General features: G+C 48.0%; 1 protein-coding gene across 4 annotated transcripts in view; it reads right to left on the reverse strand.

Annotated features, from left to right (window-relative positions):
- Window positions 1-375: 375 nt before the first annotated feature.
- The window catches only part of lingo1a (leucine rich repeat and Ig domain containing 1a), a 95536-nt gene continuing 68943 nt past the window's right edge, over window positions 376-26968 (reverse strand). For 2 of the 4 annotated variants that reach the window (XM_086109723.1, XM_086109722.1), the window contains exon 3: window positions 376-4331. In XM_086109723.1, coding sequence (XP_085965849.1) covers window positions 2472-4319 — 1848 coding nt within the window. In that variant the 5' untranslated portion in view covers window positions 4320-4331 and the 3' untranslated portion in view covers window positions 376-2471. Of the gene's footprint in view, window positions 4332-6454; window positions 6874-24493; window positions 24782-26968 lie in introns of those variants that run through there. The other 2 variants (XM_086109721.1, XM_086109724.1) reach the window with 2 other exon arrangements.

Here is a 26968-nt window from a genome sequence, read left to right on the forward strand (position 1 = left end):
CAGAAGAACAACCAAAAAGGGACAAAACATGAAATCATAGTGCTGGTTATGTTGAGAAATGTTCGCGGGTTTCATACAGGACAACTATGAGTGCAATTTTTGGTCATGAAAAACAAAACTCGTTGAAGTTTCGTTGTCTGTTAGAGGGAGCTGGCACGGATTAATTACATTAGCATTCATTTCAATTGGGAACAATAATTTGAGACGCAAATCAAACTCATACCTCGAGGCAGCGCTGTCGCTTGAACACTGACCAAATCTCTTTGCTCAAGGAAAACAGAACCAGAGTGTGTTTTTTTTAAAAAATCCATAGATTGTTTAATACAACATACCATATTGTCAACAATTCAACATCACCAAAATTTTGTTAATTAAAAAAAAAAAATCTGCATATAAGCTTTATTGCACAGAACAAGTTTAATTAATTTTTTCCCCCCATATATGTGTTTTTGTGTGTTTTTTTTCTTTTCATAAAAAGTTGGCTTGGACTACATGTTCACTATCGTCCAGGGTCAAAAAAAAAAACCAAACAAACAAAAAAACATACATATTCCAAGTTCACTCGAGACCAAAAGATGCTGGGTACAGTAGCCACACCTGGAACACACCGACAGCATTCATAAGCCGTGAGCCATTTTCACGGATGCTTTCTCTCTTTTTTTTCCCCCTCTACTTTATGCAAAAGGGATTACACCAAAGCCGCTTCACATTGCATCCACGGGTGAAACCATCTGTGCCGTTGCCGTCGTGCGCATTTTCGCAGCCCATTAGCGCATCTCCGTCTGCGGTGAGGTCCATTATGGAGAACCTGGCCCCCTTTCGTTTTCTTTTTTTTTTTTTGTTGCAAAGGCCGGCCACAGTGTGCAATTGAGAAACTAAGGCTAGAAGAACCTCACCATTTCATATGGAGGACAGTGTCTCTTCACATCCTCTGACCCAACACGGTGACGTTTATGGGAAAACGTAAATGTGTCAATAATCGTCAATTCCATGGCTTTCATGAAACCAGCGATGATATATAACACACAAACACGCAAACAAAAGAAAAATGGAAGCCAACTTTTATTCCTCACACTCATTTCATACATAAAGTATCCAATTCTTTTTGATAACCAAATGCCGTTCGATAGCAGGATCATCAACAGGCAGAATTGACCAAAAAAAAACCCTGACTTCCTTCAGATTGATTCTTGTCTCTGTGGTAGCTTCAATTTGATATCACGACGACTGACAATTTATTTTCTACAACATTACCAAGAAAGTGTTCGACATATTCCAACATATGGACGCAGGAGATGTGTGTTCACATCAGGTATTTCGAACAATGCAAAAATAACAAAATATAATTTCTCTCTCTCTCTTTTTTTTTTTTAAACAGCAGGTTTACATGGTAACATTAATTTGATAATGCAGTGGTTGATAGTAAAAATAGCTTGTCTGTACAGCAGCATAAATTTTGGTCGAATTAGTCCCCTCACAACATTGTCAGGATTTTTTTTTTTTTTTTTTGGGCATAGCATAAATTTACTGTTGCTTTAATATTGTTTTCATTGTTCCCAATCTCAATTTGTCCAGAATTGATTTTATTTTACATTGCGCCTCAAGGGTTTTTACCTGTCTAAGAATATTTAAAACTGGAAACGTTCAATGGTGATGAATAGGAATGATATTGGACAGGTAGAAAAAAAAATCACAAGTCATCTAAAAACAAACAAACAAACAAAAAAGAAACTACTCAACATTTATCCTTTTTTTTTTGCATGTGTTTTCATGGATAATCCCAAATTTTACATTCCCACAGAGATCAAGCTGGCTCTTTCCAAATTTCCTTTCCTAATTTTTCCTTTGCGCATCAATCCTTTCCGAATAATCGCCAACCAACGTGTCCTCTTTTTCCAGACATGTCCTTCTAGTCACGAGGGCATTTCTCATCAATGGTTGTGACACTGACGGATCAGACTATTAGCGGTTGGAGTCAAGACTATAAAAGTAGGGCAAGAAAAAAAAAGGCATTTCAAACACCGTTGTGATGAAATGCATTGATTTTGAACTTCAGCCCTGACAGAGATCATTCAGAACTTGACACGTTGCCTCCAGATGGGCGCGCGCAAATGAAAAGAAATGCAGACGCAAAAGAGCAATGGGCAAACCGTCTCCCTCTTGCCTTCCGGCTGCTTGGATGGGTGTAACTCTTGTCCATTATATTGTTCCCGAGCATTGATCCGCAGGAACATGGACTGTTTATGACTAACATGACTTTCAATAAAATCAGACCACGAGCCGTGCAGACCTCCACTAATGCCTCGTTGCGGCGGCCATGCTTTCCTGTCCTCTCGTTTGAAAGTCAGCGACTGGCCTGCTCGGCTTCTTAAGTCCTTCGGAATCCAGTGATGAGTACAGACAAATCCCCCCCCCCCCCCCCCCCTTTCCCCTTTTCTTTCTCTTAATTCCTCGCGCGGCCGCTCCTTTAATTAAATCATTTTCATATTAAACTTGCGAGGGGCATCCGCCGCGCTGCTGCTCATGCCAGCGTCCGACTTGCGCGGCACGTACTCGATCTCGATGTTGTGCTTTGTGTTGCCTTTGCCTCTGCTCCAGAGGAAGAGCAGCACCAGGCAGAACAAGACCACTCCCAGAAAGGAAATGAAGCCCATGGTGGTCGCGATGATCAAGGTCTTTATGTCGAACGGGAAAGGGACGTTGGCTCGCGTGTCGTTGGCGCCCGTTTCTGCGGGCTGGTTGGAGATGAAAGCAAAAGTCTTGTTGGGCTGAAAGGGCCAATCGGGTGAATAGCTGTGAATGTGCAGGTGAGCCAGGGACGTGTCATTGCCGCCCGCGTTGCTAGCGATACAGACGTACGTTCCGTTGTCCTGAATCTGAGCGTAGCGCACCTCGAGCGTACCGTCTGGCAACACGGAGATCCTTCCGATTGTTTTGGTGGTGATGAACTTCTTCTGCGGGGACAGCCACATGATCGCCGGGGCCGGGTCGCCGTCCGCCTCGCAAGCGAAGTGAACGATAGCGCCCTCGTCGACAAACTGTTGCTGCGGCTTGCGGTCCCTGATCCTGGACTTGCGGCAGGTGAAGTAGTTGGGCTGCAGGACGTCCGGGAAGTCCTTGAACTCTTTGCCTTGGACAAATTCGGGGGAGGCGCAGGTGGGCTGCTGCCGGTTGAAGTTGAGTCGCCAGCGCCGTCGGAAAACCCACAACATGCGACAGTCGCAGGCCAGGGGGTTGTCGTACAAGGCCAGGGTCTCCAAGTTGCCCACCGAATGGAACGCGGACTCCTCCAAAGTGGTCAGGGAGTTCCCCGAAACGTTGAGAATCTTCAGGTAGTTGAGACCGCGGAAAGAGTAGGGCTCAATCACGGCGAGTCGCCCCCCGACGAGGTGAAACTCCTGAAGGCGCAGCAGATCGTGGAGCTTATTCCCATCGATGGTATGGATCGGGTTGTAGGAAAGATTGAGAAAGCGCAGGTAGACCAAGTGCCGGAGGGCAACGTAAGGAATGGTGGTCAGGTTGGCGTTTGCGACGGTCAGAGAGGTCAGGTTTAATCCATACAAGCAATTTGGGGTCATTGTATCCAAATACGGCCAATTGGCGATCTCCAGCACTTTGAGCCGAAAGAGGCGTTTAAAGGAATAATCCCGTACCACGTTGATGTTGAGGTGCCGCAGCCTGAGCGTGATCAGACTGTGCAGGTGGGTGAAGGCCTCTGTTGGCACAGAGGACAGGTTGCATTTCTCCAGACTCAAGTGCTCCAGGCTACTCAGTCCGTGAAAAGCCCGGTGGGAGATGAAAACCAGGTCGTTGTCGCCCACCTCCAAAGAGCGCAGGTTGTACAAATCCTGGAACATATAGTCCAGCAGGATGACGATCTTGTTCTCGCTGATGTCCAGCTGAGTGAGATTGCTCAGGCCCGTGAAGACCCCGAGCTGGATCAGCTTTAGCTTGTTGCTACGCAGCCCGAGTGTCCGCAAGCCGAAAAGGTTGTTGAACGCACCGGGTTCAATGGTGGAGATGGTGTTCTCGCTCAGCTCCAGGTGCTCCAGGTTGGCAAAGTTGGCAAACTCGTCGGGGTTGATGGTTCTTATGCGGTTCTTGCTGAGGTCCAGCAGCCGAGTTTCCGCGGCGATTCCCTCGGGAACCGTCATGAGCTTCTTGCGGTGGCACAGCACGGATCGCTCTGCGACGTTGCACTCGCAGCGGGACGGGCAGCCGGTGGTGGAGCCGGACAGCACCATGCCCAGCATCAGGATAAGAATGGGCTGCCAGCACGTTGCCAGGAAGCTGTGCCCAGTCGCTTCCCGAGCCGCCATCGTACCGGTTACCTGCGGGAACGAGCAAACAAGCCGCGGCGGGGCGTTAGAAAATCACTAGCGGTGACGGACAGATGGAAGCAGTCGAAACAGCGGACTTGTAACAAAATTATTATTAACATTAAAGGGTGGCGGGGCATGCTGGAGCCTTTCCCAGCTGTCTTTGGGCAGTAGGCGGGGGGCACCCTGAACCGGTTGCCAGCCAATCGCACAACCATCCACGCTCACACTCACACCTACGGACAATTTCGAGTGTTCAGTCAGCCTGCCACGCATGTTTTTGGAATGTGGGAGGAAACCGGAGTACCCGGAGAAAACCCACGCAGGCCCGGGGAGAACATGCAAACTCCACACAGGGAGGCCGGAGCCGGAATCGAACCCTGCACCTCTGCACTGTGAGGTTGACGCTATTCCAATAAATATATCGGAAAGAATCAATTGATGCTGCGCCGTCGCTGCCAAAAACTCGACAGTAAGATGTGGAAGCGCGCGATGGTTCGTGTCCCGCACCGAACTTCAAAACCAAAAGCCAAACAATGCCGGCGAGCCGCTGTTCTTGCCGCTTTTCTTCAAAGCGCCATGTAGGCAGTGCGGCTCGCGGGTGATCAATCGGTGACTGCCATCATGCTTATAAGTAGGAACGCGGGCGCAGCTGCGAGTAAGATGAACATTTTTCAATCCGCAATCCAATTCCCACTGGGGCATGTTGAGGGTTTGTTCCATTTCCGACGTCAAGTATCAAGCTAATTTGACTCCGGCAGAAAAAAAAACAAAACAAAAAAACAGAGACAGTGGCCCTAAACAAAGATCTGCTTTGTGTAGTAGTTGCTTTCGCTGACAGTTGACCTGTGCCATCGATTCAGAGAATACACCCCCCCCCCCCAACCCCCTGTACCACACTGAAATGAAGCCATATGCTCACGTACTCCCCCGGCTGCAATTAAAACTTGGTGAAATTACCACCAGGTGCGTTCGAACAACAACAACGGTAATACAGCGCAATCTGGTAGCGAACTCAAAAGGACCCTAACGATGATTGTGTCATCATTTCGAGAGCATCTGAAGGACTTCCCGCCATAATTAATCTTGGGCAAAATTCTGAGGGCTAGACGGAAAAAGAACTCAGCAAATGTTTTCAGATCATAATTGGGATTGTTGAATACTTTTTAAAATGAAGCCTCCATGCCAGTTTGACTTGCAGTAAGCCCACTGGGGGGGTGGGGGGGGGGGGGGGTGGGGGGGGGGGGGTTGATGATTTGCAACCGTTGGCGAAAGGAGCAAAATATGCGCTCACGTCAGGGGTTCGTAACGAGGGTTGCAAACGGTTCACCAAACATTCACCTGTACTTTTCTTGTCGCGAGATCATTTTAAAAGGGAATTTTGAACAAAACTTTCTCGCCACAAGAAGAAACACAAACTGTCGGTAAATGCCTGCTGAGAGTTGGGCGGACGTTTACGACCTTGAACGAACCCCGACGAGAAAGACGCATTCGCTACATTCGCAGACACCCGCAAATGGTTGCCCGCAAAGGGATCGGCGCTTTAGATCGTAGTTGTGCTTGCATTTAAGCCCCTCCTACTGATGGGTAAACATTTCCAAAAGTTGGCGGAGGTTGAGAAATGCACGAGGTCGCAAATGTTTGCAAAACATTTAAATGTTCACTGGACGTTTGCCAACAGTTTTAGTGATTTCTCATTGCTGCAAGGGAATTTTGAATAAGTCCAACACACACACACACACACACAAAAGTCTCGACAACCAAATTTAAACCAACTGTACTCAACAGTTTGTTGGACCTAGTGAGAGAGACAGAGACGAAGGCAGAGACAGAGCGAGACAGAGACAAAGGCAGAGAGAAAGACAGAGGCGAAGGCAGAGACAAAGGAAGAGAGAGAGAGACAGAGAAAAAAGGGGAGAGAGAGAAAGCAAGAGTGAGAGAGTCCAAATTGGAGTCCGAGGCATTGCTGCAATTACCTTCAATGTTTCTTTTGTTATCATTCTGCATGTCTAAGTTAACGAAACCCCCCCCCCCCCCCCCCCCCAACCTCCAAGGACGTTAGTCTATCATCTGTCCTCTCGTCAGATGCGGTGCACCAAACTAGCAGACTGTTGGGACGCTAGCAAGTTAATTACCAGGTTGTTGCTACCAACTGCGAAGAACTTCAACCACAAGACGGATGAGCACGCCGGTCCCGTCGACACCTTCTAGTTCATCTTGCGCCCTTCTGAGGTCAACGGTGAACACGAGACATCGGACGATAGCATCTTTAATCAAGACCACCCAGATGATGATATTACCAACAGCCTTGCGGCCCCCGCTGTCATTTTTCTTCACTAAGCCGTATCGATCGGAGCTCCGTTGGACACGTCGCCGGGAAAGGGGGTCTCGCGAGAGGGAGTGGCCTGGACGCCAGCTCGTCTCTCGTATGGCTTTGGCGTGCTGCGTGCGAGTCAATGAGATGCCATTACGCCGGACGTGATTACCACTGACACTCCATTGGGCTGATGATACCATTATAATCCCCCCGCCCCTCCCGTTAGTAAAGCTCCGCGTTTGCACATTCGGCAGGTCACGTTCCTTCACGCGGATGTTCACGAGATCCAAAACGCGACGAGCCCCGGGGCCAGCTCGCCCTCCGTTTTAATTGAATGATTTATGGCTATCGCTCGCTCGCAGGCACGTCCTTTGAATGAATGAATCGACTTCTCCATTCAAATCAAGGCTCCATGAGAATTCTAGCCTATTAATTATGGTGAAATGAGAGGGGATGGGGGCAAGGGAGGGGGGGGGGGTGTCCCTCTCAAAGGGAAGGATACGGTTGACGGACAGTCAGACAGCAGTAGTCAAACAAGCCAAGGCCCACTGGGCCAAGACCACTTCAAAATCACATCACTGATGACCAAAGATTAATTAGCTGGACAGTGATGCTTTGCTTAAGCTACTGCAGCTCATTTTAGCTTCAGTCCACTGAGGTTTTTGTGGTATCAGCAGATTTACTGGAGTTTCACGATAGCAGGACTTTTCCTTTATCCATCCATTTTCCGAACCGCTTAATCCTCACTAGGGTCGCGGGGGGTGCTGGAGCCTATCCCAGCCATCTCCGGGCAGTAGGCGGGGGACACCCTGAATCGGTTGCCAGCCAATCGCAGGGCACACAGAGACGAACAACCATCCACGCCCACACTCACACCTAGGGACAATTTAGAGCGTCCAATCAGCCTGACATGCATGTTTTTTGGAATGTGGGAGGAAACCGGAGCACCCGGAGAAAACCCACACAGGCCCGGGGAGAACATGCAAACTCCACACAGGGAGGCCGGAGCTGGAATCGAACCCGGTACCTCTGCACTGTGAAGCCGACGTGCTAACCACTGGACTACCAGGCCGCCTTTCTTTTATCCATCCATCCATTTTCTGATCCGCTTTTTCCTCACAAGGGTGGCGGGGGTGCCGGAGCCTATCCCAGTCGTCTTGGGGCGACTGGGATAGGCTCCAGCATGGTCGTAGGTCTATGTATGAATAGCGATTGGCTGGCAACCGGTTCAGGCCTATCCCAGCCGTCTTGGGGCAGTAGGCGGGGGACATCCTGAACTGGTTGCCAGCCAACAATTTAGAGTGTTCAATCAGCCTGCCATGCATGTTTTTGGAATATGGGAGGAAACCGGAGTACCCGGAGAAAACCCACGCAGGCACGGGGAGAACATGCAAACTCCACACAGGAAGGCCCGAGCCGGGGTCGAAGCCACGACCTCTGCACTGTGTGTCACGTTGCGTGGTGGTGGTGGACCCCAAAAAGCAGGCGAGAGGGAGGAGCAGGGTGTACTTGACAATTTGTATTAAAACATAGAGAAAACTAAATCCAAAACAAACAAAGTCCAACGTATCAAACAAAAATCATGACTGAATCTAAAACATAACAGTGACCAAAACATGACTGAAACAAACCTGACAGAAGCAAACAATGAGTGAGTCCTTTTATACTACTAATAACATAACGAACAAAAGGTGTGCAGCTGCAGGGGGAGCCCTACAGTGCCACCTGTTGGTCACAAACAGAATCATGACACTGTGAGGTCGACGCGCTAACCGCTGGGCCACCCTCCGAATTTTCAATTATTGGAAAATATCATAATTTACGGTTCTCAAAATCATATTACTCTTTCATCCATCAGTGAATATCCTTTTTTTTTTTTTTTTTTTTGAGTGGCTGGATTAAATGGTGAAGCGACCTGACGTCAAACAGATTTCAAGCGTCCGCTTTTGGACTTTCTTCCCGCTTTGTGTAATTGCCTTCTGTAATTAAAGTGCTCGTGCGGGCTTCTCAAAGACATCAACCGGGTGGGTCGGCTAAGCTTTAGTCTACCTGACACAACACATTAGTCCAGAGCTGCGCTCACCGCCGTCATAAATACCTGTAAGCTTCGGGGAAATTCTCCGGCCATGATGCTGACGCTGTGTTGCAGGACAAAGCGTTAAAAGCCTCTCAAGCTCGTTCTTTTCCAAAAGCGCTTAGTCGGCTGCTTGAATGGACTCACCTGTGTTTACTTTGATTATTTATTTAGACACCCTTATGCCAAGCATAGACACTCGGATGAGGACCAACGGCATCCATGCGTAGCCGATGGCTTTCATCCTTTTCTGTGTGGCGGGCAAACTGGAGCTGATCCAAAGTGACTTTGGGGCCTTTTATTTTCTGGGTACACCTAAGACCAAAATGTTGCTTTTTTTTTTTTGCCTGTTTTGTCTCGTCTTTCCATGTCTGTCTCGTTTTTGTGTCCAGCCTCGTGTTGCGCAATCTGCTCCCTCAACCATTTGGGTTTTGTCCAGGTCTTTCTTGTTGCCTTGGTTTTCACTTTGCTGGTGTTTTCTTTTGGTCTTTGTCACTTTGTTGTTTGTGTGAGCTTGTCCAAGATCCTAACACCCTGTCTATTTCGGAAAAATAAACACCCCTGACAATATGCCTGCAAACTGCGGCGGCCCGGGGGTGTTAATTTACTCAATAGTGAATGGAAAGCCTCTCAGGTTGGAAAACCAATCTGCAAAAAATGGATTAACGTTGGAATATTGGAACAATATTAATGGCGTGCATCAACAAATGTCAAATGCCACCGGATCACGAACATGGACGTACACGACGTTGTGGAATGAGCATGTCAGAGTCGACAACTAATCGACATTTAGGATCAATTACCTTGACTGCAATTATTCAAAGAAACACCATTCTGCCATTGGCAATAAAAATCGAGCATTACCGCAGCGGAGGGAGAAAATGTGTTCTTTTAACGCACAGAAAAAGGAGATTTTGTCTATCGCCCGTCAACCGAGCCAGTTCACTTTCACGCTGCTCTAATATGGCTTTGCCCTGCTGAATTCCAAGCGCAAAAAAAAAAAAAGTTGACCCCTGGTATCGTCGGGTGGCTAAAGCTGGCTGCCTGGTGGGGTGGCTGACTGCGGGCGGGCCTGTGAAATGGCAGGGCTTAAATGTAAGCTGATGCCCGACAGATGGACGCCAAAGCCCTAATCCTTGCCAAGAAGCCGGTTGGTGCAACAAGGTGCAGAATTCCAACAGCGGCCAGCTGTTGTCCTGAAAACAACGACGTGCGCCCTCGTGCCAGTCAGCGTGTTGGCCTGAACTTCACCTCGCGACGGGCTTGACTTCCAGTGCAGGTGCTCGGCTTGCTCATGCCGATTGGCTTCAAATGCCTCTTCGGAGGCTTGGAGCCAAGCATATTTGCATTGCGCAGTTCAAAGCGCTTTGCATAAAATGATAAAATAATTCCGGAAAGAGAAACAAAATATTCAGACATTGGAAAAAAAAAAAATCATAATGGAATCATCAAAAGTAATTAGATGATTAAAACCAAGTGTCAATTCAACCTCGGGGGTCCGTCTTGCATCCACTGGAAGATGCTTGATAGATTATTTATTTATTTTTTTGAGAGCAGTAGAGACACCATTCCCGTAATCTAGTCTACTGAAAATAAAAGCACGAAGAAGGGATTTTTAAAAAAAATTGAGACCAGTAAAGACACGATTACAGTAATGGAGTCTACTGAAAATAAAAGTACAAAGACATTTTTCTGTGGTGGGATGTTTTTTTAGGAGGTAATAGGCTGCTTTGGTGATAGCTTTGAAGTGGTTGTTCAAAATTAATAATGCCGCCAAAAGATTTCTGGCTTGTTTTGACATGGACTCAATGTGATCTTGAACCTTTCATCACTTTTGTGTTGAAGAAATACGGTGACAATTGATGGTTACGGTTTCTTATCCTGAAGTCTTTGCTCAATTGTGAATCCCTAACAGTTGACCTTTGACATGCAGATTGATGGAAGGGAAAAACAAACAAACATCAAAATCATTGTCGTTACAATTGAATCGTCGTAGGCTATGGCTAACGGTAATGTTGGCGCCAGCTTTTTGCGTTTAATGCACGGTGCTTTGTTGAGACAGAATATTGAATCCGGTGGCTCGTGAGTGCGTGTCTCCAGGCTGTAGCGTTTGCAGCTGTGACTGCAGCTAAACTGGCACTAACATGCAAACACGGCCTCTTAGACTCATAAATAATTGAGATTTTAGATCGGCTACGTAGGGTGACGGTGACAGTACCGGGCGGCCGAGGGCACATCTTGATTTTAATTGTGACTGACATGAGAGTCTGGCGACGAAAAACCTCCTTTTCCGCGGCCCGCGGGAGGCCTCGGAAAAACGAGTTCACGGAGAGGTGACAGAAAGCGCGAGTGGAGCAGAAAAGACAGCAAGAATGAGGCTACCTCTTATCTTGCGCCAGGTCTAATTTCAAATCAATACCATTCGGACTTATTCTATAGACGGCGATAAACAAGGCGCAGCAGCCCCAACGCAGCCACTTGCTTTTTTATGATGCCATCATTTTGTCACGATTGTGTTCCTACGCCACCAAGATAAAAAAAAAAAAAATGGGAGGGGGGGGGGGGGGGGCAACATATGAAGCGAGACGCCGGACTGGCCCGCTAACGCGGCTCATGGAAGGAGACAGATAACCATTCGCACCTACTGGCCATTTACAAGATCCAATTAACTTAATCTGCATGTATTAGGTCAGTGGGAGGAAGCCAGAGGGCACACGGGCGAGCGTAATCACATGCTTGGCCCCGCATCGCAACCGGGTTTTAACTGGCACTCGCAATCTATCGTCGGAAAGTGGCGAGGGAAGATGTCACGTCAACATACCGAAAAAACATACTTTAGTTTCGTTAAAAGAGCAAATCCCCCAAATGTGGGCAGTAAAAGGCTAAAATTATGAATTATGAAAACTTCATTGATGTAAATGCAGCGGTGCCTTGAGATATGAGTTGAATTTAGTCCATGACGAGGCTCAGAAGTCAAAACAATCTCATCTCAAATCGTCTTTTCCCATTGAAATGAATGAAGATGACGTTAATCCGTTCCAGTCCCCCCTCCCGCCTAAAATTGTGTCCAACCAGTTGCTTAAAGGCTTAACACACCAAAATGTCGATGCATGCGAAGCGTTAGCAATAAGCTTGCGGACCGAACTAGCTATGTGTCGGGTTTAATTTTCTCTTGTTTTTAGGTTTAGTTTGATCGAAGGCATCAACTGGGAGTGGCAAGAAAACACTGCCAGTAAAATAAAAAAACCTTAAAAAAACAAAACTTGAAGGTTTGTATCTTAAAAGTCGTTAATTGAGTGACTCTCATCTCAAAGCACCATTGTACGCATACCCGACAAAAAACCACGACGGCGTTTTTTTGGTTTTTTGCTGTTATGTTCTCTTCTACCGGGCGCGTTTGCTTTTTAAAACAACAAAATCCACAAGGTTGTGATAAAGAACCAGCAGGAAATCCTCACTGACGGTCTGCACAGGGAGGACAACGCTGGCATATGTCCCAGATTTTTTTGGGGGGGGGGGGGGGGGGCTATCGTGCCACGATGGAAGGAACGCACTCAGCGAGCGCTGCCGTTTGATTTGTTTTTATTCCGACGTCTTAAATCTTCCCTAACAGAGAGCCCGGGGGGGGGGGGGGGGGTCAATGATCCGACATTATTCCGACGCAAACGGGGATGAGACGGCATTGAACGCATTCAAGGACCAATCAAGCCCATCCGTCTCCCGAGGCAGCCCGCCCATCGCCGCCGTTTCAACATCGATCAAAAACCGGCGACGCGACAACTTTGCGCAACTCCACCTTGAACACCCCCCCCCCCCCACCCCCCAAAAGGTGAACCTCCCTCCTCGAGCGCCAGCGAAGAATTTCCTGCATTTACAAGCGAGCGCCTGTGTGACGACCGCACCTCCAAACGCAACCAGGAGAAATGATTTCGACTCTGGGCTAAGACAAAAAAAAAAAAAAAAAAAAAAAAAAAAAAACAACGAAACAAAAAAAAAGACACATCAAGAAAATAATATAAAAAAAAAAAAAGAAAATAAGAGTATTTGCTCTCAAACACATCTTGATTTATGAGCCTGAAAAGGCAGCGCGTTGTATCAAAGTGCCACGGCAAAGTCATTTCAATTTGCTGCTTCACAATTTATCTCCTCGGATAGGAATGGGCTCATGAACAAAAGCAGTTTCCCAAGCGCCGGGGGGACGTTTAAGAAGAGCACATAAGCCCGCCGAAGCGCTCTGATAGATGACGTTCCCGCGCCGCGACAAAACAAAACGTGCTCGCTGCCGTTGCAGCGTGAAAACGAATTGGGAGAACTTATTTAAGGCGGCCGGTCACCCTCTCGCGGGTCACGTCATGCGGGGCTTCTCAAATGCATCCGTGTGGGAAATACCACTCTGGAGCTCGGCAATATGGGTCAGTTGACTGCCAATGTGAGCTGGAAAGGTTGGTCAACGAATTTGGATTTTTTTTTTTCTGGAGCTTCATTTTATCCACGGACATGATTATTGATGTATGTTGTGAGATAAGTTTTGAAAAAAAATCTGTACGACAGCTACATTTTCTTTTTTTGTTATCCGTTGCTCTTTGACACGTAATAAATTGACGTGATGCGATGAAACGTGTTTGGATTATTTTTAGTCTCTTTAAAGAACTGAAAAAAAAAATGTGCGCAGCAGATTTTCCTGATGACTGCGTGATTCCGATAAGGCACCCCACGGTGATGTCGATCCCGTCGTGGCCCGCCACGTATTTTTTCTTCATCGTCAAATTCAATGCTCCGATGACGACGTCTTTACAGGCCGCTATCGACGTCCCTCATCAAACGGCCCGACGTTTATCGAAGCGGGTTTTGAAGCGACGCGCCTCCAAATTAATTGGAGTACGGCATCTACAGTATATGGCCCCCTAATTGAAGCGCTCGCATTTGTTTATCCCGTGAGCAGTTTTATTTTGACAAGTCTGAAAATGAGCTACCGGCGAAGAGTTGTGGGCCGCGCGGCGCCCGAGAGAGTCGCGCGTAACTCAAAATATACGAGCGTGACAAAGGTGAAGTTGAGTGATTGCTTATGTATGACCTCTGCACGGCCACCTGGACCCTCTCAAACTTCAAGGGGGGGGGGGGGGGTGTTGCGCCGCTGGAGTGGAAGTGACGGAAGAGGCAGCGATCACGGCTCGGTGTTGGGCGGGGGAGGTCATAAAAGGCGAGAAAATGAAACGGCGTTTGACCTTGGCCCGACGCAGAAGCGCAAAGTCCTTTTGGAAGCGGTGAGATTTGGCCGGCGACGAACGCGCTTCGCCCGAGAGAAGATCAGGTGGGCGGACCGCGAGGCGATGTAACCCGTCGGATCCGGGCAAATAATAGCCCAATATCGCAAGCGTACGTGTGGAACGCGGAGGTGGCATATGGTATCGCTTTCATTCCACATCAAGTGATTGCTCCTGATGCGAGCTAATGGGCTCTGTAAATTGCCCGAGCCGGCCGTATGGCCGCATTAAGATCCTCGGGAGTAATCTCCCCTCCATAACACAAGCCTTCCTCTCAAACCGGGCTACATATGCAAATGGCAAATAAATAATTCAGCCGCTCGGCATTTCCTCACATTTGGCGCCAGCCTCGTTGGCGGGAACGCGTGAAAAGTGGAGAAAATGGTGACGAGTCCATTTACCCGGGATGCCGCGTCGGCTTCTGACGTACTCGGAGGTATTGTCGTCGCCGCGTCGGTGGCGTCGTGCGAGATTTTGAGTACCTGTCGGCATCATGGAAACCGCGCGCGCGTCGCGTGGACCCGCGGCGACACGAGTCTGGCTCAGACATAAAAACTTTGGGGTTTGAAGTCAAGTGCACTTTGGCAAGCTGCTGTCGGCATTTTTGTTTTTGAAAGCATCAATCAAATCGGTCGCATCGTCCGTCGGCATGAATGCGAATCTCCGTTGACGAGCGCACCCGTCGGCCAACGGAAGCCGGAATATTGACGGTTCCGCTTCGCCTATGCAGGGCGATCGAAAAACGGACGGATGATTTCGGAACAAGGTCGACAATTACCTCTGCGTCCCGCATCCTTGACGCATAATTTTCCCGCCAGACGCAGAGTTCTAAATAACGTGCGTTTTTGGGAATCAAAATTTCTCAGTCAAAAAACTAAAAAACTACGGTAAATCTTTTTTTTCAGCAACGATCGCAGTTTGACAATCGCCGCCATTGTTGTTTTGATCTCGCGTTAGATAATCTCACGCGAGATTACCTAATGCGAGATCGTCCTTCACCTTGTGGAAAGCAGACGATCGCCAAGTTGTGTAACGTTAAAACAAGTGTTGCCAAAGTTTATTGCGGTGATATCACAGAGGAAGCAGCTAAAGTTGGACAGTTTTTTTTTTTGCGATAATAATCTTGCATGCCCGAGTTATTTACATTTTTGCAGCATTTGTTGATAAGAAATAAACCTCTTATCAATGTATGTTGTTGTTGTTTGTGTTATTGTCATATGCAATTGAATAAGTAGACCATTTCAGAATTCGAAATTTGGGACTCTCTAAATGACTTTTCCGATCAGCGAGTGCCCGGGACTCGCAGGGCTCAAACTAAAATTTTCACTGAATGTCCCGCTGCCTCCCGGCGAACACGACAAGACCACAAAGGGCGGCGCGAACAAAGACGCGGCCGGCGGGTTGCCGACCCGTCAGCGGACGCGGCTCTTTTGTGGGCGCACAAAAGACAAAAGACAACGGTGCTCTCATTCCGGCAGGTATGAGCGGCGGGCACGTCAGATCCAAGCGCCTCGGCCCGCTACCTTTCTGGCGCTCCTAATGAGGTTCCCGGTTGCCGCGTATTAGCTTGCGCGGAATCCGCCGCAAAGCTGATAGAAGTCTCGCGGAACTTCTCCGGGCGCCGGTGTTGACAAGGGATTTGCGGCGTCTTTGCCGCGCCGGCGAGAAGCGCGAGGGGTGACCTTGTCACGGATCCACTTGTCGCATGTGAAATACCTCCGTCGTCTTTTGTCCGAGCGCGTGATTCGGATTAGCCGGGCCGCTACGATTGGGCGCCGCCTCTCCTCCTCGTATCTTTACGACCTCGACTACTGGGAGCCCGAGATAGCGAGCGGCTGGATGCAAGGACGGCTTAGGCGAGTCATTTTGCCTTTAATTGCCTCCATCTCCCGTGAGGCCCATTGCTTAAAAGCGCGCTGAAAACTGTTGTTGTTTTCCTCCTCATAATCTTTGATAATATGAAGGTCAGCGGGGAGGGGGCAAGGGGGGGGGGGCGATTGAAAGCAGGTGGATAAGAGAGAAGAGCGCATGTTGCCCTTTTCGACGTCCTACCCGCCTACTTTCCTCTCCATTCGAATTTATTGGCTTTTGAATCCTTTTTTTTCTCCTTTTTTCTTTAGTCGTCGACCCCCCCCCCCCTCCCCCGCCCCAGCGGATGTCAATCGTGTCATTACGTGGCGGTTTTATCGGTCTAATTAAGGCTTCATCTTTCTCTCTGCGGACAGCGATTAAACTTCTCCATCTCCTCAACGGAGCTACGGCGGCTTCGGCTCGGCCCGGCCTGATCCGACGCCTCGACGGCAGAGCGCCGAGAAGCGGCGATGGCGACGGCGCTGCCGCTGTTTTTGGCTGAGTTCCTCTTCGAGGAGGAGGTTGACCGCAACGATGAAAGGGGATATGTTGGTAATTGAAAAAAAAAAAAAGAAAAAACAATCGAAGGAAGGCTTCCAACGTGACAAAGACAGATGATTATCCGTTTTTATCAGCGGGACCCGGGGAAAGTGGGTCAGTGCCCTCCCTCGAGCAGATCCCGCAGATGACTCTGCGGTTATCAGGACCTCGAATCTGTCATTTATATTTGGGATGGACCAAGATTTCTTTTTCTTTTTTCTTTTTTTTTTTTCAGGGCTGATACGAGAGTGATGATTAGTACTCAAGGAGGCTGTTTGGACCTCATGTTAATTGGTAATACGAGGCAAAAATATTGGTGTCACTATTTAAAAAAAAAAGTCTTACTCTGGATTTAGCACAAGTTCAGTGAACAGCTTTTCAAATTTTGCTGTTTATTTTTTTTAACTTAGCTTATTGTTATCTTTGTCTGTCAAAAGGTGCAGGGAGTCCCCCCCCCCCCGAGGGTCCCTAATCAAGTCTTTTAAAGTTAGAAAAAGAAAAACGAAAATGTAAAAAAAAATATTAAAAAAATAAATCGGTGAGTGCACAACATGAGCTCTTGCACTTCATGTGGTTTTGCTGCTCAGCAGTTTGGTGCCGTCCTTGAATGATGATTTTTTTATGCACGGGAGCACTCGGGACTGGGAAGGGCAAAAAGAAAAATCACAGTACGTGTTCCGATTTTGATGGTTGCAACCATTTCCTGCTGAAGGCGGGATCCTTGACACGTGCATCCGACACGCGTCCGTTATGCTCTTGAAACAAACAGATACGGTGATGCACATTGGCTCAAGAAAAAACAAACCCGCCGAACGCAGGGAAGTTATCCGATGAGGAAGTGATGAAAAATGGTGGCCCCGCCCATTCCGTCGGTCACGTTTCCCCATCCCTGACTTTACACCTTTTGGCTTCGCGACGAGACGCGATTCTTCACAAATCGAAACAAATACTCGATTATTAAGCCCGAGCGTGCACCCAAACACGAGTCAACAATTTGAACGACAAAACTTGCAAACTTGGTGGGTTTTGTTTTTACATGTCTCGGTGCATTTGCTTCCTTTCTACTAAGCGTGTCTCTTCCCCCCGTCTGCTCAATAACCTGGAATCTGACCTCCCTATTTTTTTTTCTCTCTTCCTGCATTCTCCCTCTTCTCTGCCCACACTCCTAACGTTTTTTGTTTCTCTCCCACTCTTTCCTCCGTTCACCAGCTGCTTGCAGAGACGTTAAACAGAGAGCTCTGCAAGAAGCTGTTTGAGAACTAAAAACCCCGTCCCCCTCGTTGAACCGAAAGCAAAGCCTCTGTTGTCTTGAAGTGCCTCAAAAAAGGAAGAAGGAAAAAAAGCCCCAACACTGTCTGATGAAGGGAGGCCGTAATGGACATCCGAGCACATTCAAGCATTTAAATGAAGTGTCACTCTCTGATACTTGGGTTCCATTTGAAAATATGTGCGAAATGGATCCGAATGGGAGCGCCATACCCTCCTCCATTTTTTTTTCTTTTTTGAATGGCAAACAGTCGCCGACAAAGCTAGCAGGACAAATTGGTTGAATAATAATTTTTAAAAAATGCCAACACAACCCTGTTCAAATGACACATTTTGGAGATAGAAAAAAAATTGATAAACAGAATTTTTGGCTCAATTTTTTTTTCCCGAGCACATGGGGTTTTGGAGATATTTTCTTTTTCTGTTTTTCAGTGTGATTTAAAAAAAAAAAGAAGAAGAAAAAAAAAGAGAAGCCATTTTGGCACTTCAGTGGACGCTGTTCCTTCCTTTATTGCTCTGCGGATTATTCTGGTTCGCATCCATCATAATTCAGTTTCACAAGAGGGCGGAAACTTTCGAAACGGCTCTCGGCGCGACACGGCGCACGCGTGAACCGCGCAAACACAATCACAAACACGGAAACATGATTACCTCGCCGCAGCGGCAATCACAACCGGACGCAATGTCCTTCTATTGTACCGAGCCGCGTTACAGCGAAGCGGGCCTAATAGCTCATTTTCTGCCGTACCGAGCGGAGTGCATCACGTTGGTCCCGCGCTATTACGAATTTTACTCCTTGTTGTGCAAAAGGCGACGGCTCGCACTTTGTGCGTTGTACACGCATAAAGAGTTGTTTCTCACCGGGGGGGATGATTAGCGCCGTGCCGGCAAAGGACAAGATGCTGTCACATCTGCTCCGCTGCAAACATGCGTTTGACTGCAAGCGAGCGCGACGGCAACTTCCGTTCGCACCGCCGCGCTCCAACGGCCACGAGTGATGTTTCTCCGTAAGTGGGGACGCGGCCAAACCTCTCGGATGTAGTGCTCGGGTTCCGAGTCGCGGTTCAGGGCCGCCTCTCCAAACGAGCTCTCCACGCTCCAAGTGGGCTTGTGAAGCCTCTGTTGGGAAATCATGCCGCCATTGACGCCAAGCGTGGCTCCGGAGGAGCTTCGTGCAGGTGTGCGCTCTCGGGACACGTCATTAGGTACGCCTAAAGGAGGCTGACGTTTTGGTGCATGTGCGGGCAACACTACCCCCCCCAACCCCCATCCCAAAATTTCATTCACGTTTCATTCCTCACAGAGGATAAAGAATACATGCTTAAGAGTATTGTTATACCAACACACCTATGCCATTGGTTAGCCCGTCTATGGCATTTTCCATGACAGTGTGTGTTAGCATAAAACTAGTGGCCGTTAAAGCAAAACAGTTTTTTTTTTCAATTTTAGTTTTTGTTATTTCCCTAATTTTGAACTCTAAAAATCTTGTGAGAAGTGAGTGCCACCATGCAGCACTCCAAAAATGGGCCGAACGATGGCCCGTATCCCTGAAGTCAGGTCACTCGCATCTGTTCAAATGTACATGAACTATTTGTCAAATGTGGCCAAACATCACATCCCACATTATATCCCAGCACGGGCACCGATACGTGAAAGCGCGGTCAATGTTGAAACCTGCCCGACAACAGCAGGCGATTAGTCCCAATGCTGTGCGTACCAATGTCCCCTCCGGGCGCTGTGATCAATAATCTTCAAAGAAACACCTCCCCGACCCTTGACCCATGCCCCCTATACACAATCAACGGCTTGATTTTATTTTCATGCGTTGTCCAAGGGGGATGATGAGTGATTTATGGCAGCGTTGGCATGGGAACGCACCGAAATAGGGGACACCGGAGGATGGCGCATTTCAATGAAACATTTGGAATGCTAGAGTGAACACGGTCAAGATGGTCGGAGGTGCCGTCCGTCCTTGTGCAAATATACAGTGAAGACACTCATTTTGTCGCGCGAGCATTTGTGGAAACCTTGCTTTGACTAAGAAGATATAAACGGAGCATGATTAATACAATTTTATGTGCCTTGAGTGTACCTCTGAAATGTCTCGAGCGAGGCCCATACAAGCAGAGTATGCTAATTTGAGTCCCCCCCCCCCCACCTGCGTTGTGCCTCTATTTCTGATTACAGCAAGCGCTGGTCGACGCCCCTCTCAGCTACTTTGAGTGAAAGCAGGTCACAGTGGGATGTGGTTATTTATAATCTCTGCGAAGGGTTGCCATTTGATTGCTTTGGTCTCCCTGTTTACTTGATGGAGCAACAATAAACAGCAGAGTGTGGATTTCAAACAAAATTTCATCACCTACGCAAAAAACAATGACACAAAATAGTTGTGCGACTTGAGAATAGAGGAGGGCAGCATGCCGGGTTAGTGGTTAGTACCTCTGCCACGTTCCCGGTTTGAATCTCTTCCTCACACCGTCCAAAATGCATATTAAGCCTGATTTTTATAGCTAGCTAGCTACCTAGCTGGTTAGCTATTTAGCTGTATAGATGGATAGATCGATACCTATCTAGCTAGATAGATACCTACCTAGCTTGCTAAATAAATACATAGGTAGATAGATGATACCTAGCTAGCTAGCTAGATACAGATAGCTAGCTAGATACCTATCTAATTTGCTAAACAGACAGCTAAACAGATGATAGATAGATAGATAGATAGATAGATAGATAGATAGATAGATAGAAGAAATAATTATTTATCTTTCTTGGCCAAGTATGCAGAACACAAGGAATTTGTCTGTGGTAGTGTAGGCTACACGAGTATTGCGATGACAAGCAACTACGATAAACAAAGACATGACATATAAGTGTCGGAAGACTTTCTGGAATGTCAGGGGACGACCATTGTGCCGTCGCAGCAGCCAATGACAGCCGGGCGACAAGGTGCAGAGTCATCGAGCAGAGATAAAGTGACAAAGTGGTGCATGACACTACGATGGCGGGCGGTGCAGTTGGCGCAGATCATCGCTGCACCAGTAAGCAGTCAGTGGAGTACAACTTTAGCTGTGCAATTACGCAGAATGCCCATGAGCGCTTAAATGTGCTGTGGAATACTGATCAACGACAATTGTTCAAGCATGTAGAGAGCTGGGGCTACAATGACCAGTGCGGTAATACTGTTCCTCAGGGGTGTGCAAAAATGCAAAGAACATCTCTCTCACTCTCTCTCTCACCCACTCTCTCTATAAATATAGATCGATAGATAGATATATCGATGTATATAGGGGCAAAGGTGTCAAACTCATTTCTGCTGCGGGCTACATGGTACTCGGGAGGGCCATTCTGACTGAGGTTCCCAGTGTGAAGTCAAATAAACGTCTGGTCTGGTCGTCTCAGATTACAAACACGCGACAAATCTATGGGACTAGTTTTGAAATCGGGAACTAGTCATAATGTTGAATTAGTTTTATGTTTTCTAATGTTAACTTTATTTTGAAAGAGGGATTGGGAACAAAGACATGCTAGCAACATTTTTAATAGTGAAGACCATTTGCATTGTTGGTATTGTGCAAGAAACAGGATGTTTGATGCACATTTTTTGTTTTAACGGGCCACACAGAATGATGAGGCGGGCCGGATCTGGACCCCGGGCCTTGAGTTTGACACGTATGTATTATGGCATATGTTCCAATATACAACATAGAACATTTTCCTCCATTCACACATCGTGTGTCGTGAATATGTCGTTGGTGTAAGACAGCGGATTGACCCTGGAATGAATTTCTCGAGTTTCTATTCCCATGACTTAGAAACATTAATATTCATGCCAAAACGTCAATTAACGGCACACTGCTGCACAGATAATGTATCCAGTAGAATGCTAATGAAGGGCGGCTATCTTTAAGACCAGATATTATTATTTTTTTTTTACGGTTCGTTTCAAGCAATATGAATAAATGAGGTTTCTTGAATTCATTATTTTGCAGTCCAACGCAACCATTTTAGCAGCACACAAAGAGGAAGAGAAAAAAAAATGTCCCCGCCACATGAACCTGCAATATAAATTAATAATTCAAAATGTCAGCTTTGGATTAGCGTATACAATAATTATGTTAATGCCCGCAACATCACAGGATTTTAGAGGGAAATATTGGATTCGGCGAGTCACGCCGTCGCTTTCTGCACCGATGGGGGTGAAGTGGGGGGCAAAGTGCGATTGCGTCCCGGAGCGAGCGCTGGGTTCAAGAGAGCGCGGAACATCGGCTTGGAATCGACTGCTATTTGGGAGACGACGCACACGCCTGCCCCGGCGAAGAGCGTGAACTTGGGATTCGTCAGCAGAAACGATAAGGCGCAAAGCTGCAACGCTGCCGGGGGGAGACTTGACGCTACAAAGAACCCCCGCCCCTTGAGGCCGAGCGGCTTCACGCATGCGGACGTGCATCAACTAAACGGCAGCCCATTGTGTCAGAAGAATAAACAAACACAAGTGCCATGTAGGCGTGGGTGTCATGGCCGTCGTCACCTGGGAGCTAATAAACACCTTGTCGATGCAGGAGGTGTCAAGCTTACACCCGGGATGACGCCATCTCCAAGAGCACGACAAACCGAGGCGGGGCCACTCGAACCGCTTGGCCATTTGACTGCAGGTCCCGAGAACTGTCACTTTGCGCCGGCGTCAAACATGGCTTCCGGACGCGCTCCATATTGGAAGCGTCGCTCGGCAGGTGGGGATTCGAGGAAGGGACGACGTCAGCGTGCCGCCACGTGAGGTGAAGAGGATGAGGAGGATCATTTGAATCCTCGCTCGCGGGGGTCACTTGGGTGGAACCGACTGATGAGCGGCGGCCAAGGTCGCCATCCGCGCATTTGGTTAATGCGTGCTGAGGGCACGCGGACTACAAAAGCGGATCAGGTTTCTAAAAGCAGCTCGCGGAGGCGGCCGCTATTGATCCGCAACATTTAAGCCAAAGGTGGCGAAACAAGACATGGCGGGGGGGGGGGGGGGGTGTAATATTTGGAACACATTATTTTGAAATGAATTCCTTGCTCGTCAATGGACTCAGCAGCCAAAATGAACCAGAAAGCATTCAAATGTCTTTGGCAATCCAAATGCATGTTTCATTCTTCCTTTTGGATTATTGTAAGCGGAAATACTGAAATGTCACATTTGGACATTTTCACCACGCTTCATGCAAATGAGTCACTTTGTAAACTTTCCTTCTCTATGTGGGGACTTTCTATGACGTCATGTGACTGCCTGGGATCCATTTGATTGGCGAAACGGAGTCAACGGTCGATTGTTGTTAAGTTGGATTGGTGAAAACAGTGAAGTGACAGCGCCCCAAGTAAAAATGTACACATAAAAAACATGCAAGCAATAATAGCTAGCTACAAAGAAGGTCGTGCGCTCAATTAGCCCAATTTTTTTCCAGGGCTCCAACTTCCATGTGGTCACTAATTGTATTTCACCTGTCCGTACTCTAATTACTGACACACGCATCACACACACACACAAAAAAAAAGAATATTTAGTTCTTTTGAGTACTTGATTGACGCATGGGGCACAACTTGTGCGAAAAAGCCTTGACGGATGAGCGAAACTTAGCAAGCATTCACACGGACCACATTAGCGTCAGCCACAAGAGCTAACCTTAGCATCAACCGCTGATTTGTCATCCCGATTGGCGATTCGGGGGGAGACCAATAACTAATGTTCTTAAGACATTTGTGTGTCGACATGTGCCCGCGTTGCGTTCTTCAGATTTGCTGCCGCAGATCTAAGCACACGTTCAGAAAAGCACTTTGAAATCGTTGCTCGTGTTCTTTTTAGCATTAGCATTCCTAGCCCACTAACAACCGGAATGCCTTCTTCTTGATTCGTTTTTACAGTTGCTACATCAATAACTAACAATAATAAAATTGAAAAACAAAGCTGACCAAAAGATAAAAAAAAAGCTTGACTCTACTTTTTTATTTTATTTTTTTAAATCAAACAGCAGTGAACGATAGCACCTCATTGTGTTTGTTAGTTTTTTTTTCATTCCAACTTTACAGATGCCACACCCTTTTCTGCCTGATCTCTCCTAGAATGGCGGCATTTTGGGGGGAATTTTTAAGGGTGGTGTGGCGAACATCACACCTCGCGGCGGGCTGCATCTCTTCACTTCTCCCTCCCCGAGGCTATTTATATCCTAACAGCACTTTATGAATGTCCGCAGGCGCAGCATTGCACAGCGTTGTGATGCTCTCCTGCACCTGTGTTGTTCTTAAACACGGGCGGGATCGCAAAGATACAGGCAAGGGCTGGGATTGGGGAGGGCGGGGGGGGGGGGGGTGATGCCGCCAATAGACCCAAGTTTCACCGTCTTGTAGTTGACAACGTAATATCGGAATTGTTTTGGGTTTTTTTTTGAAGGGGCGGGGGGGGGTGCGTTGTTGGGAGGGGGGTGTAATGGAGGTACTGGCGAATTGGCGGGGGTTCATCAAATGCAGGATGCAGCCCATTGAGCAAGTAAGCCATCTTTGCAGATGAGGCTGCCAATGTTGTCACAGCCGCCAAGATGAATACGGAGCCGTTGAAGAGGGGCCGCAATCACATTCACGGGACAATTACAATGTGATTCATGGCTCAATCCCTTATGCGCACACACCTATGCAACTACACGACAAAGCTCTCACGGGATGCGCGATGCTCTTCTGATCAGATTGATTTTGGGTTACCTGCAGAGGACGCGCATCGGCGTGGACTTTACACGAACCTGATGACAATTAACGTTTTTGCTCCCCTTAAAGTCGCCGACGGCGCCTGACCCCGGCGACAGTAATGTGGCGAAGGACCACGCGTGGAAGAACTCACCTGCTGTGGTCCTCAGCGTCGCGGCTGCCCAGCATCCTTTCGCATTTCCACCCGCGCGACAGCAACTCCAAGCGAGCTCCGGGGAGGAACGCACGCGCGCGCGAGGACACTATACCTCAAGTCTAAGACCTTCATGCGTGGGAGGAGAGTTAAAAAAAAAATAAAATGCTACATCCACTTGCGTACCGATGAGGGGGGGAGGGGGGGAGAAGACTGAACCAAAGAGGCGACAGCGAACATCCGTTTTGCACGACTCCCAGACTGTGCGTGCGCGCGACGAACGCTCCGTCCCGCAATGAGGAGGAATGCAAATGGAAGGCGGAATGGATGGAAGGATGGGAGGGGGGGGGGGGGGGTGAGGAAGGGAGGGAGGATCCACTCCCACGCGTGGCGCGCACACACTTGCACAAGAGCAGCACTCTCTGTGTCTTTTTTGTCTTTTATTCCACATTTGTTTTGTCCGAGCGCTCCTTTGGATCATCTTTACCTTGCACGGCAAGTAACCCACAGACGCCCCCCCCCCCCCACCCCCACCCCACCGCGCACGCGCGTCCCACGCGAGACGGAAAGAGGGTCCGCTGTCACGTTGACGAGCAAATCAAGCAATGAAATCAGATTTAAGTGTGAGTGAAAAGGGGAGGGGGAGGAGGAGGTGGGGGAGGGCGTAGTTCCACTCGCCAGGGCCTGGTGGCGCTGTGGGCTTCAGTTAGCGCGCCTCTGATTCCGGCGCTCTCTTGTTTGACACGTCACGGAAGGAGTTTGAATGGCAAAAAAACAAAACAAATATATATATATATATATGGATTTCATTCAGATTGCTCTGCACTTTGATTAGCTTCTGTCGAGTGGAGGGGGTGTGTGTCTTTTTTTTTTTGGGAAGGAATATACTCGATGATACGTCCACCCATCCAGTCTCCAAAGCGCTTGCCCACACAATTGATGTCGCATAAAACTGGATTTTTTAAAACATAATAAAAATGACTTCTTAGAAAAGAACTCAGGCACTAATATATACTGTATATATATATATATATACATTATTATTATTATTTTTTTTTTTTTTTGTCTAGAGTGGAAGGAAGGAAGGAAGGGGGGCGGTGGGGGGGGCTGCTACCAGCAGAATGCTTTGCTAAAACCACCTCACTAATTGCATAAAATACTTCCTTACATTAAACTGGCAGCGTTAGAGGAGGTGCTGGAGAGGTACCCCCCCCCCCCCCCAACCCCAAAATATGCTGCGACACCCCCCCCCCCCTTCCCAGGGCCAGGCCAGATCAATAACTTTTAGGTATTTTCCAATTTAGCCGGGACCCCCCCCCCCCCCCCCCCCACCCACATTTCCCCATGTTGTCCATCGGGAACATTCAATGAATGGCAATCGCCGATTTCCGAAGGAAAAAAAGTGTTTTTTTTACAGTGACATTTTGTGCCAAAAATGTTGCTGAAATTTGTTCCAGCTAAATTGATTCATTTTTTCCTCAAATTGCATTCATGATTTCCTTTAAATTGAATCAGATTTCTATTTTTGCCCCCGACTCTGAATCGTGATGCAACTGAAAAGCTCATGCTCATGGTTTCAACCCAACTCCTCCTCCTTTGCCCTCGGACTTCAAGTCGTGGGCTGCGGCAGGGAATTGGCCTCTTCCGTCTCTCCCTGCCCCTCCTGCAGTCCAACGACCTCAAAATGTCCCCCCAGCAATTCAAAAACCTTCCCCTTGGGTCTCTTCCCGCTTGCCGGCTCCATTTCCAATCTCCTTCCACGGCGACGTCAATCAAATGGCCTTTTTTCCGCCCGTGTCCAGGCCCCCCACCTTCCCCGTCTACCAACCTTCCTTCCTGCCAGTTTTGTGCCAACACCGACCGTTACATCAAACTGGCCATAATTCCACTCAATAAAATGCGTAAATCTGACAATGTGGGAAAATGTCTCACCCCCCCCCCCCCCAACTCCTTTCCTACCCACCCCCTTGTCTATTTTCTTTCCCTAAAACTTGATCCCAGCATAGCTCGCCGCAGCGGTGGATCAATCAGTCGATGCGATGTGACGGGTTTGCAATCACGCCGCACGCTGCGCCGGGATTAGCAGAGGTGGGGGGGAGGGCAGCAAATTGGAGCCTTTCCTCGGCTCTTGGTTAACACTCGGGGAAAGCCTCCGCTCGGGCTTCCGCGGGCCCGTTTTGGAATGATTAGTCCCAGCAGATCCAGCCAAGGTTTAGGAGGGTGCGAGTTCAAGAGGAGAGCCGAGGAATGAGGCCCTCGCTACAGTGGGAAAGTGGGCGGAGCTATAGAAGTCGGTTTGATGAAAGCAGTGGCTAATGATTGAACATGTCGCAGCCTCCGTTTGGGTTTATGCCCACGCCCCCCCCCCCAAAAAATATGGAAAATTGAAACGGTGAAAACGGTTTCCTTTGATATCTTCACAATTCAGCCCGTCATAGTTCTCAGTCTTTTCACATCCCTATTAGAATTCTTCTA

This window comes from Hippocampus guttulatus, chromosome 4 (genome assembly GCF_054856545.1).
Source record: "Hippocampus guttulatus isolate MCC_2025c chromosome 4, RoL_Hgut_1.0, whole genome shotgun sequence".
Classification (NCBI taxonomy): Eukaryota; Metazoa; Chordata; class Actinopteri; order Syngnathiformes; family Syngnathidae; genus Hippocampus; species Hippocampus guttulatus.